Source organism: Nycticebus coucang, chromosome 5, assembly GCF_027406575.1.
Source record: "Nycticebus coucang isolate mNycCou1 chromosome 5, mNycCou1.pri, whole genome shotgun sequence".
Classification (NCBI taxonomy): Eukaryota; Metazoa; Chordata; class Mammalia; order Primates; family Lorisidae; genus Nycticebus; species Nycticebus coucang.
In genome coordinates this window covers 41,391,736-41,408,027 of record NC_069784.1, presented here as the reverse complement: position 1 = coordinate 41,408,027, position 16,292 = coordinate 41,391,736, and the positions used below count along the sequence as shown (strand labels likewise).

The following is a 16,292-nucleotide window of genomic DNA, read 5'->3' as shown; positions in this document are numbered from 1 at the left end:
AAAAAACCTAACTTACTGAAGAGAGGAATTACTAAAATCTATCTTTCCTATATACTAGTCTCAAAAGCCAATATGGTTTACATAGTAAAATCTAAGATATATACATGAATGACGTTGTGTACACAAATGAATGGTTTCAGAATTTTCGGGCTTAACTGTGGATTATTTTTATTTTTTTTCTACTCTGTCCTTATAACTCCATCCTCCCCACAAAAGACATTCAGGTACTTAGGAAGTATAATTGTATACTTCCTAATTAGGTACTTAGGAAGAATACTAAGTACCTAATTTACTATCATAAAGTGAATTAGGTAAGGGAAAAGTCTTCCTTAGTAAATTTCTCTTATACTTTAAAATTCATCTGATTTTTAAAAGACATATTCATTTAGGCTTAGGAAATGACTTTTCTGGTAAGATCACACCAAATGAATTATAAGTACTATAAGAGGTGATGGTGGTGATCAGCCATTAAATGAGGACCAGGGAATACAAGCTACGTCAATCAAAGTCTGGAAGAATATGTTCAAACTATAAGAACAGCAACTTTTATTGCTTATTAGATAGGCACATATTAACTAACTTAATGCACAAAATAACTTTATGAGATATATATTACTACTGTCCTCATTTTGTAGAGGAAGAAACTAAACCAGATAGAGTTAGATAATGGATTAATTCACACACCAGGCAGGAGAGCCTGAATCAAGTGCAGGCAATCTGGTTCCAGAGCCTGTTTTGGCCCTCACGCTATGCTCTTTACCTTGGAGGTTTGTGGAAAAGAATCTGTTTGGAGGGGTGATTGTATTTCAGGTCTGGCTGAAAATCAAGGTCCTGGCATGTTAAAACAATCCCATAGCACTGATTTAATCAGTAAGCATTTATCCTGTTTTAAGATCACAGTTAAATTATAAATCTAAATTTATTATTGAGCTTTAAATATGTCAGAAAAACTAACAGACTCATATAGTTCAGAAGAGAATAAAAGGTCTAATTTAATCTTGTCACTGGTTAACGTGATACACTATATCCTGTTCCTTCATCTGTAAAATGAGATAATAGTAGTAATTCAGATTCTCAGTGGCCTTCAAAAATAATAGCCCTAGAATTGACCAAATGTTCCATATAACCTCAAGTAGTAAAATTCACCCTGCTCTAAAGAGGAGCTTGTGTCCCACTGCTTGCTGTGACTTTTCATTTTCAGAAAAAATAAAAGAATTTTACACATTACTCTTCAGCTGGATTACCCTATATTGGAAAACATAAGCAAAAGACAACATGCATTACAAGGGATACACAATGTGAACAAAGTTACCATAGATTGCCAAAAAGGTGGTCCTCCAATCACTGCCAGCAAATGCATGATTATTATGAAGATTTGCACTTCAGTCACATCAATTCTGATTAGGTACAAAAAGCCAAGAAAGCAGAATTACTCAAAACAATTTCACGTTAATTACTTGCAAGCTTAGCAGCATTCCTCTATCATGCACAATAGAAAAAAAAATCTCAAATATTGAGGAAAGGGGAAAAGGAGGTGTCAAAATTATATAAAATCCAGAGCCTTTTAATTTAATTTGATGAATTTCACAGAGCAATAAAAACCCCTCCTTTCCAAAGGAAATTTCTGACTCATTGAAGTTGAGCTGAAACTATAGCTTAACCTTTCCCACCAAAAAAGGGGTATGTGTGCGTGTTAAACTTTGAATGTCAAGCAGAGGATTACATTGCACTGTTATATATATCATATGAAATCTTGAAATAAGTGCTATGTAGTATCAGATGAGAGACATGGTGAGCTTTAAAGTAACATGTATCACTGAGCACTTAGTAAACTTACTGCCCTTTATATATGTTCATTTAATGCCTGCTATGGTATGGATTAAAAAAAATTTTCACCCAATTCTCTCAATCAAATTCTTATTCTTACTAGATTAACTACCCTAAGATTTCTGCAAAGAAGATTCTGAAAGCAGCCAAGAGTTAGCTTTGGGGTTGCTGAAAATGATCAGTCAAGAAGAGACAAATCTTATACAAAAACAGGGCAGTAGAAATTAGAAGCCTGAAAGTCTGAAAAAAAGAATACGGGCAAAAAGACTGGGGAGTAAATAAAACATAAATGTTAGTATTCCTTTCCTTCGGCAAACCTGCATTTTGTACAATCTTGAGACTACCATTCTTAGATTACTGAATCTAAATGCTTTTTGAGAATTTATCCTATAGACATGCTTGTACAAAATAATGTTTGTACAAGGTTATGCACTCAGCTTTATAATAGCAACATAAAAAATTTTGTTAACGAGTAGTTATACACTTAAAAATTACAATACTTCCATACAATGGAATGATTTGCAGCTTTCAAAATGAGTGAGGCAGCTCCCTATATACTGATATAACAAACATCAAAGATATAGTAAGTGAAAAAAAAATGTTACACAATGTATACAGGCTGTTCTTTGTGTATAAAAGAAGAACAATAATATTCTACTTTTATCTTTGCCAGTAATTACATAGCAAATTTCTGGAAGGATACATTACAAACTAAGAATAATGGTTACCTATTGGGGAGGACAGTGTAGGAAGAGGGTAGCTGGGAGATAAAGATAGGGAGACTTTTTATAATGCTAGTCTTTCAACAAAGTAAAAACTTTATGAAAAGTAATCTAAGAAAAGTAGGTATCAATAATAGCAAGGGGGTTCAATTCCCAGAGCAGTATAGAGTCCCCATTTCTAAAATTGATATGTGTACTTAAAGCAGACATCCTATAATGTGAGCTTAAGATAAAAACTTTCATGCCCATGATAAATAACTGGGTTGAAATTTGCCTCTTGGAAGTAAAAAACTGATCTTTCTTTGCTCAAGAATATTTTTTACACAGAAGCTTATTTAGCTGCAAACATACAGTGATGTAGTTATTTTGATATACACATTTATGGAAAAATAATGGACTGAATTAGGCTAAAAAGAATCTGTAGAGCTGACCTGGTGAGTGTTGTTGCCAATAAGGGGAATTACACTCAGTAGCAGACTCAGGAGACTAAGCAGGTAGGTGTCAAAGATGATCGATTCTGTCTTGGGTGGAGGAGGGTAGACATCTTACAACATTTTGCTGGATATGTGAAGTAGCCTTTTGGAAGGGGAAGGGCCAGAAGTATAGAATTACAAAATAAAAATGGAGGGAACCTCATGCAATTAATCTTTGTACTGTGGAATATAAAAGAGAACAGGAAACATGAAAGATCTTTACAAAGTCTCAAACTGGGATTCTCAGGGAAAGTTTTATGAAATAGCCTGCTCAAAATTTTGGAAGATAGAATTTTCTAAACCATTCTGATCCAGTTGTTGTATTAAGATCAACAGTGCCTTAATGTTAGGACAGAGGGTCAGGGAAAACTTTACTTACCAGTTGGTAGTTAGTTAAGATTATTTTTTCCTATTTGTTTATCTAATTTAAAATAATACTCTGAACTCCAGGATGAGCCCCTTCTCCTCTGAATCACGAGAACTGACTATCATCATTCCTGGAACTGTGGCTCTAATCTTAACTACCAATGAAAAAGGGTACAGTACAAAGCCATCCCGAGGGATAGGAACTAAAGAAAGCTAAGAAGAACAGGTAGCAAAAATGACTAACAACCAAGAAAAGAATTAATGATTCTGTTCAGAAGAGAACTATTTATATGACAATCCATTCTTTTTCCTTTCTACTAAGAAGCCTCTCAGTATGTGCTGAATTTACCAGAACATATATTAGGATGGGGCTGATTTTAACCTTTTTGTCTACTTAAGAATTACATAGTTATCTGGAGGGAAGAATATATATAAAAGCAGGAATTTAGCATTTCTATCATCACTTCCTTTTATTAAAATTATTAGTATTTGGCTCACGCCTGTAGTCCCAGCGCTGTGGGAGGCCAAGGCGGGTGGATTGCCTGAGCTCAGAGGTTCGAGGCCTGTATGAACAGCAGTGAGCCAGAGTAAGACCCCGTCTCTACTAACATCAAGAACATCACCAGAGGAAGACAAAAAAGAGCACTTCAAACAAAGAAGAATGAACAAGGAAGTTGAAATTAAAAATAAAAAAAATTAAAAAAAAGTTATTAGTATTTAAAAATGGAGAATTATGGGTAATAATATTCTGCCACTACTACATTAACCTTCCCTGCTCTAAAGCACCCCAAACAGTGATTTAAAAAAAAAAAAGTATGGGAAAACAAATCTCTTACCTGTAGCATTTTGACTGCTTTAAATTTAAAATAATTTCCTATTTCTACTTTATTTTAATATAGGCTATCAAAGGACAAAACAATTCCCTCAATCACTATCACTAAATCATAATGAATACTCTCGTCAAAACATACTTAAATTATTAAGACAAGCCAGAAGCAAACACTATTCTAATGCCTGGCACACGCACACAAAAATACGTGTGTGTATGCATGTATATGCATATATATATATATATATATATATATATATGCAAATCAGTTGTGGAGCCTAAACTTTCCCATCCATATGATGGGGAGGGTGTAACTGTGGCAGTCAGTTCAAGGTCAAAGTAACTGTCAACACCCATAATCAACCATTTGGGTCAATCATTCCTTAGAACACCTTAACGTTTGACTGATTAAGAGGTAAAGAGACAAAGTACCCTAAAGAATATGAATAATTTTAATTTTTAAATAAGGAAACACAAGATCTCTTTAAGCAGAGTAAAAATTTTAGGAGGCCATCATCAACAAAAACAGGAAGTTTAGAAAACTCCTTGATCAGAGTAGTTATTTCATCAGAAATATAAAATAGCTCTTAAAATTGAAAAGGGAGTTTAACAAATCCAAACTATTTAAGTTAGCTAGCTATGAGAACAATTTCTGACTTTTCTGAAAGTTTCATAAAGTTTATTTCTTAGTGTTCAAAGATACACCTAACAAATGGGTTTGGTTTGAATTCCAAGACTCAGAATTAACTGAGGGACATGAAGGGATTTAAATGACAGATTCTGTGAGAGCTGATAAGCATGTTAATTATCTTTCCCCAGAATTTTTATTGTCTTTCCCCTCTAAAATCATAATCACAACCATCTATTTTTTTCTTTTACATGGGATATATTCATTTCAAAGATATGCTTTTAGTTAATTTGTAAACTTAAGTATTTTTGTTAAACTATAAATAGTAAATATAACTGTTATAATTTGGGTTGGCTATTAGTTGGGTTAACATAGAATATGCAATAGGAATATACACAATGTCAAAAAATCCCTGATTTGTACACTTTGACTTGTGAGCTATTGTTAAAGAGGAGCACAAAGTTTAAAGTCATCTATTTGAAGGTGTGTAGAATCCTATTCAAGGATTAGACTGCTGGTAACTACAGATTTTTAATTATTGTATCTGTAAATGGGTCTGAAGTTCTAGGTAATTTATACATAACTAGAGCTCAGCATTCATTATAGACCTTACCAGAAATACCATGAGTGGGGTGAAATGTAGTGGATTCAAATAAAGAGTAGCCTAGAAATTCAATATACTGTCTTCTAATATTTTACTTCCTCCCCTTGATAAGGGGCAAAAGGGGCATTATGAGCTTCATGTTAAGTAAGATTAACTATACAGCCGAGTTACAACTTAGAGCATTTTTAATTCAGCTGTTATACCCAGGGAAAACAGATACAATTAAATGTCTATTTCTGAAATAAGCTTAATTATTAAAAACAGTACAGTACTGCCTAACACATGAATGACTATATAGATCTTCAGATTTTCTGAGATGACTATAAAGAAAAAACCCATTGAATAATTTTGAGTCAGAGGAGGAAACATAGCCAAAGGCTAGAGTAGAACAAGTCCTCCAATGTAAAATGAACTAGAGTGTAGGTCTCAAATTTAAGGGGCAACCAATCTTTATCACCTTTGGAAACTTCACAACCTTAAGCTTAAATAAAGGGATCAAGGACTTATTCTTCTTCTCTATGAACACAATAGATTTCAGAAGAAACCTGCAAACTTTCTATATTTATAGAGCCCTTTATAGTTAGAGTTACTAACACGTCTTAAACTAATGTAATAATAATGATGATGACTTGCTACATGTTAAGCACTGTAGTTACATTTTTTAACCCTTTTAATCTTCACAACTACTCTAGGATGTGGGAAATGCTGTCACCATTTTATAGATAAGAAAATTTATAAAGGTTAAGCGACTTTTCCAAGGTTATAGAGAAAAAAAGAAGTAGAACCTTGAAAAGAAATAAAAGTGTTGTTCCTATGCAGTGCTAAAATACTTTAAACTTTTCAGTCTACCAATAATTGGGACAGACATTTGCCCTAGGTTTTCAACTTGCTTTTGTAAGATGTCTATATTTCAGGATGCACGTCTGTATTCTAACACAAATTTACCAAAAATGCTAAAATACAACAGGCAATAATAGCTTATAGGAAGTTTAGATGCCAGTAAGTTTCTAAGTTAAATTCACTTAGAAACAAATTAGTGACTCTTTCTGAAGCTCCCCTCCCAAACTGTATAGAAAAAAACAAAACAAAACACAACAACAGAGTACTGGTATATTGAACATTCTCATTCCAATGATCAAATTAGTGACAGCAACAAATATTAAAATCAAAAGAAAAATCTCTGCAAGTTAGCAACTGTTAAGAGTTCTTTATTTAGACAGTATATCTGGGGAAACAGTATACAGTTCAAAAACATTTTTTTGTGATGATAAAATGCCTTAGTATCCAGAAAATTTTAATAGAAAGGGCTCTATAAACATAGAGCCTTTTGCCATCATAGACAAATAAAGTAAAAAAGTAAATACAGTCAACACTCCAACTTTTAATTTCAGTAAGAACACTGGTGGAGAAGACTTTTGGTGAGTATAATCAATAACAAAAAAATAGCTACCAAAAATTATAAATCTCAGTAACTACAATGTGCATTATGCTATGGGTCGTTAGAGAAAGTACCAGAAGACAGGTACAGGTAAAGGAAGGCTAAAGACACATACTGAACTACGCACATTATTCTAGGAGTAAATCTCACAAATAATTATGCAAACACATTGTAAATGCAATTGAAAATGGCTTTAGTTGTGCTCCTAGAAAATGTCTATAGTATTTCTCAGTGGAGTCAGCCCTCTGTATCTGTGGGTCTCCCATCTGTGGATTCAACCAACCATGGATCGAAAATATATATTTAAAAAACTGTACTGACAATACTGCATAAAAACTATTTATAGACCATTGATATTGTATTAGATATTGTAAGTAACCTAGAATGATTTAAAGTATATGTATGCGAAGGTGTGCATAGGTTATATGCAATTACAACACCACCTTATATCAAGAACTTGAGTACCCAGATTCTGGATTGTTTTCCTCAGAGAGCCTGGAACTAATTTCCCAGGGACACCAAGGGATGACTTGTATTCTTCACATTCCAAAGTTATTTTTACAAGATGCAGAATATCCCCACTAATTTGTCACCAAAGTCATCATTATTGCCATTGAATAACTGAATTTACAATGCCGTAATGTATCTTTCAGAATGAAAAAAGCTAACAAGGATTCACTATTTCAATAGTATGAAAGCAATATTAAAATGTTCACAATTCTGTTTTGCTGAGCGGGGAGACCTAATGTAGGAGAAACCTAATGTAGTCTTGTATATCTACAGATATAATGATCTGTCAGGTTTTCATATGAACAGTTCCTCAACATTCCCTGAGGTGCAAAATAAATTGAATCTCTGCTTTAATTTTCTAATACTAAAGTGTAAAGGATTCTGGACTCTGTTAGTGGGAAAACATTTCCAAAAAAGTATTTTTTTAACTTCTAAAAGTCATAAAGTTAAAATTAGAATTTTTTTTTTTTTTGCAGTTTTTGGCCGGGGCTGGGTTTGAACCTGCCACCTCCAGCATATGGGGCCAGTGCCCTACCCCTTTGAGCCACAGGTGCTCTTATACGAGAAAAAAAAGATATATTCAGTACTACATTAGGGAAATAGGTATCTGCAAAAATAAAAAAAAGAAAAAGGAAGATATTCAAAGGATGACTATAGTCATGTGAGAAGCTAAGGATACTTAGTTTTAAAAGCACAATTGAGAGAAAAACATTGAACAAAACAAACAGAAATGAGAATAGCTTCTAGAATAAATATTTTACAATACCAAGATCACTGTAAACCCAAGCAGAAGAACTAGTAGGCATTCTGGAATGATTACAAGATATGCTAAAGAAGCTAAGAGAATAAGCAGCTTTCCTACATTCATATAAAGAGTCCTCTCAACTTACCTAAGAAAAACTCTGCTTGCTTTATTCTGTTTTCAAAATACAAATATTAAAGAAAAAAATCTATTTAATGGTGGAAAGGTATTTGTATTAAAAAATACTACATAAATAAAAATACTATTGGGCTCAATTGACAAATGAAAGAAAAAATTGGCTTTAGCATCAAATCACCAGAAATATAATTTTTCAAAAAACTTTGTTTACTAGGGTGGATTTTTATTGCCCTATTATGTTTTAAAATTGTTTTCTAATCTGTTTTTGAAATATCAACAGGAAGACTTTTACTTTTCATTTTTTAATTATTCTGTGCATGACAAAGGTGCTGTCTTTACTGAGTCCACACCATTGTTCATCAGACAGCATGAATATTCTAGCAGTTACCGTGAAGTTCCAGAACCAAGGCCCCAGGGTTCCTGTGAGAAGCTGGCATATTATAATTATGATCTGGGACTCTGTAACATCGAATCTATGTATAAGGAAACAAACATTTCAAAATAACTTTACTCAGAGCTTTTTTCTAAAGAGCCCTAAACAGGTAGCAAAAACAGATTTAAAAGGTGGCATTTTCCTTAAAAAGACACCTAAAGATTTAATGATACAATTTATGTAGTACTATACTGTCCTTAATATGTATATATTTCTTATTCAAACCAAAATAGAAGAGTTTAAAAAGTTAAAATTTTAACACACTGTAAATACGTATTTTAAGTAGGCAATTGGAAACACTAAACGCTAGACTAACAGTGGCAACTCTGTCTTACCTAGGAGTTGTGAACACTACTTGCCAAATAATCCTACTATAGTCCCAGAATTTATCCAGACTTGTACACAGAATTCTTCCAGGAAGCCCCAGTGTACATTCTGGAAAACCACCAATCATTTTATACTCCCTCATTGCCCCAAATCTCACCACACTGCTACCTCTGCTATCTCAAAAATTAGCATATATGTGGAGGGTAAGTGGGACAGAATCTAGTGAAGAGTGGCTTCTCTTCGGATATGGGTAGAACAAAAATCAAATTGGCCATCCATCTCCTTATCCTATTTCCTGATACTCTCTAATTCAAAATCTTTTCTTTTTTCTTCTTTAATTCCATACTAGCATTATAAATGCTCTACTATTAATACAATGGATTAGTTTACTAGTGGTAAAACTAAGTAAAACATCAAGTTCAATCACTAAAAGAAGTTTGGGAACAAATAATAACAAAAAAGGGCAGCAGTATAGAATAGGCTTCAAATAAAAACTACCACAATCAAAATTAAGAACTGAGGAATGCTAATAAGATAGAAAGATGTCCACGATTCAACCTGATAATCTGAGAGTCCAAACTGCAAGTTAGGCTTTACATTAATACAAATGGTTGCTTTAGGCTATTATCTATAAGAACCGATAAAATTCAATGAACAGAACTGAGGTCCAAATGAATGAAATCATTGCTTAGGAAAAAAAAATAACTAAACAGGGAAACTATAAACTAAAAGAAAATCTCTGGTATTTAATAATTCTTGTGATAAGTCTCAAACATTTAAAGATATGTAATCCTATCCTATACATGTATTCAGTGGAAAGTTTCTTAACCCTGAATCCTCAGAACATGGATTATACATTAACAACCAACAGTTTTTTATTATAACAGGTGTTTAAATAACGATTTCTAGAAATTACTTGGATGTGAAAATGAACTGGATTTGTGAGATTACCAATGGAATACACAGACTATTAACTTTTTTCTCTTTAACTATATAAAAGCAGAATTGGGAATTTATTTACTTACACAGAGATAAATGTTTGGAGGCAGGGTTTCTAGCTAATGTAAATGCAAACTCTTAGAAGCATGAACTGAAAAATGTAATAAAATTGAAGATACTCTGGCTACTATAGTTATGAAAAGTAACTATATATAAATAATACTGTGTAAAATTAATAGACTCACAGACTTTATAACAGACTTTAAAAATGAACTTTAGGATCATTTAATTCAAACGTTTTTTACAAATTAGGAAAAGAGGCAATTAGAAGATGAGGCCCCGTGAAAGGTAGGAGCCTGCCTAAGCTGATACATAGACAATATGATTAACAAGTAAGTCAAGGTATACTAGCCTGAGTTCAATTTATTATTTCTTTCTTTTTTTTTCTCTTGAAAATTAATTTAAGAGTATTTTTCCCTGAAATAATAATTTAAACAGGAGTTCTGCCTTTGTAGTATAGAAGACAATTTTTAAGAGTCAAAAGTATAGTTTCATTAAAGACTGCTTAGGGTTTCTGAGCACTTAATTTATAAAAATGACTCTATATACACATCTACAAGTTTTGTACTTAAACGTACCTAGATACAGAGGGCTAAGGCCTTAACCCAGGAAATGTCAACTCCTTCATTTAGACATAATTTTAAGTGTATTTTACCAATGCTTACAAATAAGCTTCAACTCATTCTTCTACAATCACTATTCTTTCCCGAAGTTCTAACTAGCCTCTAACCCCATTTTCTTCCTAATCTTTCATATCCAGGTTACTAAAACTCCTAAAGGGATAAGCTGGTCTGAAAGGGTCCTAATAAACAGTACTCATCTCTGTCAGATCTCTACTTGCTGCTCAAGAACACTGTGAGGACAGGTGTCTGTTTAGATGTGACAGGTACTAATATTCTCTGTACAAGGTAGTTTTTGGTTATCAGAGCAAACTCCTGGAAGATATAATGTTATTTCAGTGAAGATGTATCCAAAGCATATTTGCTTTCTCACAATGCCATTCTTTGACTGGGAGTTACACAGTTATGAATGAACTAAAATCCTGTGCCTATTTTTGGTCAAGATACTATGAGCATACTTAACAATTAAAAACAGTAATATTAAAAAGACTAAGGAGAACAAAATTTATTCGGCAAACATTCTATAAGATAATTCAAAGAATAACAACTTGAATTTATCATACATCAAAGAGAAATTCTGAGTCTTTACTCATGTGTGCAAACATCAAAATAGAATAGTTCAAATAAAAACATATAATGTACTTAAAGATGCTTTTAGGCTGGGCATGGTGGTTCACACCTGAGGTAATCTATACTTTGGGAAGGTGAGGCCAGAGGATGGTTTGAGGCCAGGTGTTTGAGGCCAGCCTATGCAACATAATGAAACTCCATTTCTACAAAAAATAATTAACCAGGTATGGTGGTATGCACATAGCTACCAGGAAGCCTGAGATGAGGATATTTTGAGCCCAGGAATCTGAGGCTGCAGTGAGCTATGATCACACCACTGTGCTCTAGCCTGGGTAAGAGAGTGAGACCTTGTCTCTAAAAAAATATAAAGATAGAAAAATTTTTTTTGCTTTAAGAAAGAGTAAAAGAAAAAGTAAGTAAATTAAATTTTTTGTTTACTCAAACTACACTGGAGAGTTGACTCAGTTCTTTCCTTATTAAGTAAAATGAAATCTTGGCTTTCTTCTCCCTACATATAAAGTTTACTTCAACATTTAATCTATTATATGCCCATTTTACATGCTCTTAAAAAATATATGAAAACAATAATGATATTTTTAAGGCTTTTTTAGAGATATCTAAATGTGTTCTACATATGCCTCCACTGCGTTGGTATTTTGATAAATGTCTCCTTAAATGTAAAGCTTTCAGAGCACATTCCTATGAATAATGTATCCTTTTTTACTTTAGAGAATAAACTCAGTGTTGCTTTAATGAAAATGCAGGGTTTCTGAAAATTGGATACAATTTCAGATAATCCAAACCAATCTCTTATAATACTAATATTTAAGTTTAGATGTTAAATTCAAACTAGTCTCAATATTTCTGGAATTTTTAAATAAAATTTATAAATAAGCACTCCAGTGGATCTCACGCTAGTGGATTTCTTCTGTATGCTTGAAATTTTCTCATTAAAAATACAAAGATTTTTTTTTTCCTTGGGCACATAATTCTCGCCTCTAACCAATCCCTCTCTCCTTCCCATCACAGCCATATTTTATAAGTAACTTGACACAATGTATAATAAGCAGCAATCTACCTTTTTGTTCCATTTACTTCTCATCCCCTTCAATCTGCTTTTTATTCCACCATTTATGAATAGCTGCCAAATTCAACGCACACTTTAATGTCCTGATTTTCAGTCTTAGCAGTATTTAGCATAGTTCTTTTATGAAATTCATCCCTCTTCTGGCTTTCATTCCACTATGCCTCCTCTTACCCTGGCTGTGTGATAATATTCCTGTGCTGCTTCTATCTATGCTTGCTCTCTAAGTTTTCTGCTATTCTCATTCTATTTGGATGTCTAGAATACCTCAGATACATTTTCTGGGTCAAACTCTCCTCCTCCCATAGAGCCTTTCTCCACCTTTCATCCAACCACCCATAAGGTAATGGGAGTTATACCGTTAATGGGGTAATGGTGTAATGACTGGGAGTCATTCCAGTCTCTACACTCTTGTTCATTCCCTACATTCCACTCTTGTTCATTCTAATGGAGACTATGTCCTATAGTTTCTTCCTCTGAAGTCTCCCCAACCTATCACTTTCTCTGCAACAACACTGCCACTGTGTTAGTTCAGGCTTCATTCTTCATCTTAATTATATTTCCTGATGGGTCTCTTTGCTTCTGTCACAGCCTATTCCAATTTACCCTCTGCCATATTGCCAGACTGATCTTTCTAAAATGTACTTTTGTATTTTCTCTGCTTCAGTTCCTGCAAAAGGTTCCCGCAGAGTCAGGACAAAACCTGACATTTCTTGGCAGAGCACAGAAGGGCCTCGATTTTCTGGATCTTCCCCAGCCTTACCTCCTGTTATTCCCCTACATGCATCTTATGATCCAACCACATGGACTTGCTTACAGTTCTGCAAAATACATACTTCATTGTAGGAAAACACTATGAGGGAAATTCAAATCACCCCTAAAAAAACTATTTACTCTTTTCCTACTGTCATGATTAATTCTTTTTCCTTCCTTCAGTTCACACATCATATGATTGTTACTGCATTACTTGAAAGGGAAAGACAATACATTAGAGCTGACTGGTAATGAAGCTTTTTAAGGGCTTGAAACTTAACTGTGAAATCATAAACAACAAAACACAAACTATGAGAAATTTAGCTGTTACAAATTCTGTCATTTTTGAGAACAGTAACAACTCTAAAGATTAAGATTGATTTAGGGCAAACCGAGTGATCGTAGAAGTCTTATTACATTTTGTATTTGTATATAATGCAGAAAAAGACTATTTTGAAAATAAGGAACTAAAAATTAAAAACTATATTGAGAAAGAATCTGTACACATTTTTAACTGTTTTCTTTTATATCAGAACTCTTTAAATATTTTCTAAGCGTTCATCATTTTGTTAACTGCTGACAAATGCATGAACATACAGTTTTCACATGGACACTCATGTCTGCTACTGTCTCTAGTAATAAAGATACTACCTAAAATGGACCTGAAAAATATTCTCTAAACTTTTATTTTGAAATTATTCTGAGACATGTCTTTTCAATAGCTAATAATCAAAATACTGGTAATTATTCCATTACTGCCATAACAACATTTTAAATTCTATTAAGTTAGAAAAAAATTTTCTAAACTAAACCTGTAGTGACCAGCTGAATTTCTATGTACTCCGGCCTTTTCTTTTTTCTTTTTTGAGACAGCAACCTCCAACTCCTGGGCTCAAGCGATTCTCCTGCTTCTGCCTCCCAAGTAGCTGGGACTACAGGTGCCCGCCACAATGCCCAGCTACTTTTTGGTTGCAGCCGTCATTGTTGTTTGGCGGGCCTGGGCTGGATTTGAACCCGCCAGCTCAGGTGTATGTGGCTGGTGCCTTAGCCGCTTGAGCCACAGTCACCGAGCCATACTCTGGCCTTTTCAAGATCAAGCAAACTAAATGTACCACTGATCTAAAATTTAAAAAACAAAACAAAACAAAAAATCTGGCGGTGCCTGTGGCTCAGTGAGTAGGGCGCCGGCCCCATATGCTGAGGGTGGCGGGTTCGGACCCAGCCCCGGCCAAACTGCAACAAAAAAAAGATAGCCAGGCATTGTGGCAGGCGCCTGTAGTCCCAGCTGCTCGGGAGACTGAGGCAAGAGAATCGTGTAAGCCCGGGAGTTGGAGGTTGCTGTGAGCCGTGTGACGCCATGGCACTCTACCCGAGGGTGGTACAGTGAGACTCTGTCTCTACAAAAACAAACAAAAATCTACTAATGATCATCTTAGAGAATAGATGACCTATTCTCTGATAAAAATCAAAGGTTTTTATTTTGACATTTCATAAAGTATACATGAAATGAATACTTTGAATTCTATACCATAAAAAAAGAAAGAATAAGTTAAGTGATATAAATAGGACCTGTGATACTTAAATACTAGTTAGTGAATGCCATCTTTAACTTTGTTCCAAGACTGGTTTACTCATTAATGTTTATGGAAAAGCGCTGATCACCAGGTAGGAACTATTCATTTTTGAGTTTGAAAGAAGTTTGTTATTTCATTTTTAAATTCTCAGGGATTTTATTGGCAGCAATAATCTATATGGTATGCTTGTGTCCAGTCAATTATCAAGAACTTAGATCTTTATAGATTCATAAGTAAAATAATGTTAAAAGAATGAAACCTAACTAAGCTATGATATTTAGAGATGAGAGTTGTTCTTTGCTAGAAGAAACTATCTTATCTTTCCTTTATATGTTGAAATAAACATGGAATTCGAGTAAATAGTAGTAAGAAAAAGGCAAATTTGTCTGTAAGAAAAGCAAATGTAAATAAGTGAGGAGGGGCTACTACTTTTCATATTGCCCTAAAAATACTGGTTGGGAGGTTATGATATTTCCCTTAAAAAAGTATAACAGAGGGGCATCCAATAGAAACTACTAGAAAATACATGTAGTTACACTAATGAAGTCTTAAACATTCTTTTATTTATTAAACTAATTTAGTGATTTGACAAATTCCTAATACTCAAATACCTATAAGCAACATTCTCCATATTTGAAAGAAAAAACAAAATCACTAGTAAGTGCTACTTACATTCCAAACCGCAATGTTCCAGAAACATACGTTTGCCAGTGTGCACAATAGAACATGAAAGTCCCAGCAAAACAACAAAAAAACATCCAATCAGGGTTTGTCCCCAGTTGCACCGCAATACAAGTTCCAAGAACCACAAAAACTGCAGAAGAAAGATCATAATGGAAAGTGAACAATGAAATACAAACATTAACTGGGCTGAGTTAGATGAGTTTTAGATGAGTTTTTAGATGAGATCATAAATTTTAGTTTTTAGATAAGATCATAAAAAGGTAAGCTGTGAAAGCAAAATCTACTGTCAGTTATCTATGATACCAGGGAAGTATGATACAGTCTTTTACATTATCTTTTACCTCATAATTTCAATCTCTTTTTTCACTAAACCATTTAGTAGACCAAACTTCTTGAAAGCAATTAAAATACATTACATATTTTGGAGTACTGTCCTTAGTGAGAATGGTTTTAACGGGCACTAAAAAGTTACAAAGCAGACACAATCAAAGATAAAAAAAAAGAAAAACAAAGGGCCTATGTAATTCACAAAAAGACCTACTTGTTTCAGATTTATAACTGTCTTTTCTTAGTTAGCAGGTATCATTGTGGGTGACATACATAGGAAAAGAATTCCTATAATGCAAAAATGACTGCCAATTAGGAAAATAAATAGGATACCTGTCATTCTGCAGCCATCAGAATAAACTATAATATCTTTTTAAAAATACCACACTACCTTTTATTTCAATGATAGTTTTGAGTTTTTCTTGACTTGACACTTAAAAGCTGTAAGAGCTTAGTTGTTCTTCTACTAAGAAAGCTGCTGTCAGCAGAAAGTCTGCATGCAGGAGGTAAACCCAATTGAGGGTTTTGCCTGTTTCTTTTAAAATATTTTAAATGTCATGCTAAATAACAAGAAAACAATAAGGGGGAGAATCCTGCTAAGAAGATTCTTTTAGGAACTATCATTTAGGCTGGGCATGGTGGCT

At 33.7% G+C, this 16,292-nt stretch overlaps 1 protein-coding gene across 2 annotated transcripts in view; it reads right to left on the bottom strand.

Moving 5' to 3' along the window:
- Positions 1-16,292, bottom strand: part of CEPT1 (choline/ethanolamine phosphotransferase 1) — a 46,486-nt gene that overhangs the window by 9,285 nt on the left and 20,909 nt on the right. Inside the window, exons 4-5 of one of the 2 annotated variants that reach the window (XM_053590440.1) lie at positions 15,310-15,451; positions 8,666-8,750 (exon numbers count right to left, since the gene is read on the bottom strand). In XM_053590440.1, the coding sequence (XP_053446415.1) occupies positions 8,666-8,750; positions 15,310-15,451 (227 nt within the window). Of the gene's footprint in view, positions 1-1,312; positions 1,398-8,665; positions 8,751-15,309; positions 15,452-16,292 lie in introns of both variants that reach the window. The other variant, XM_053590439.1, reaches the window with a different exon arrangement.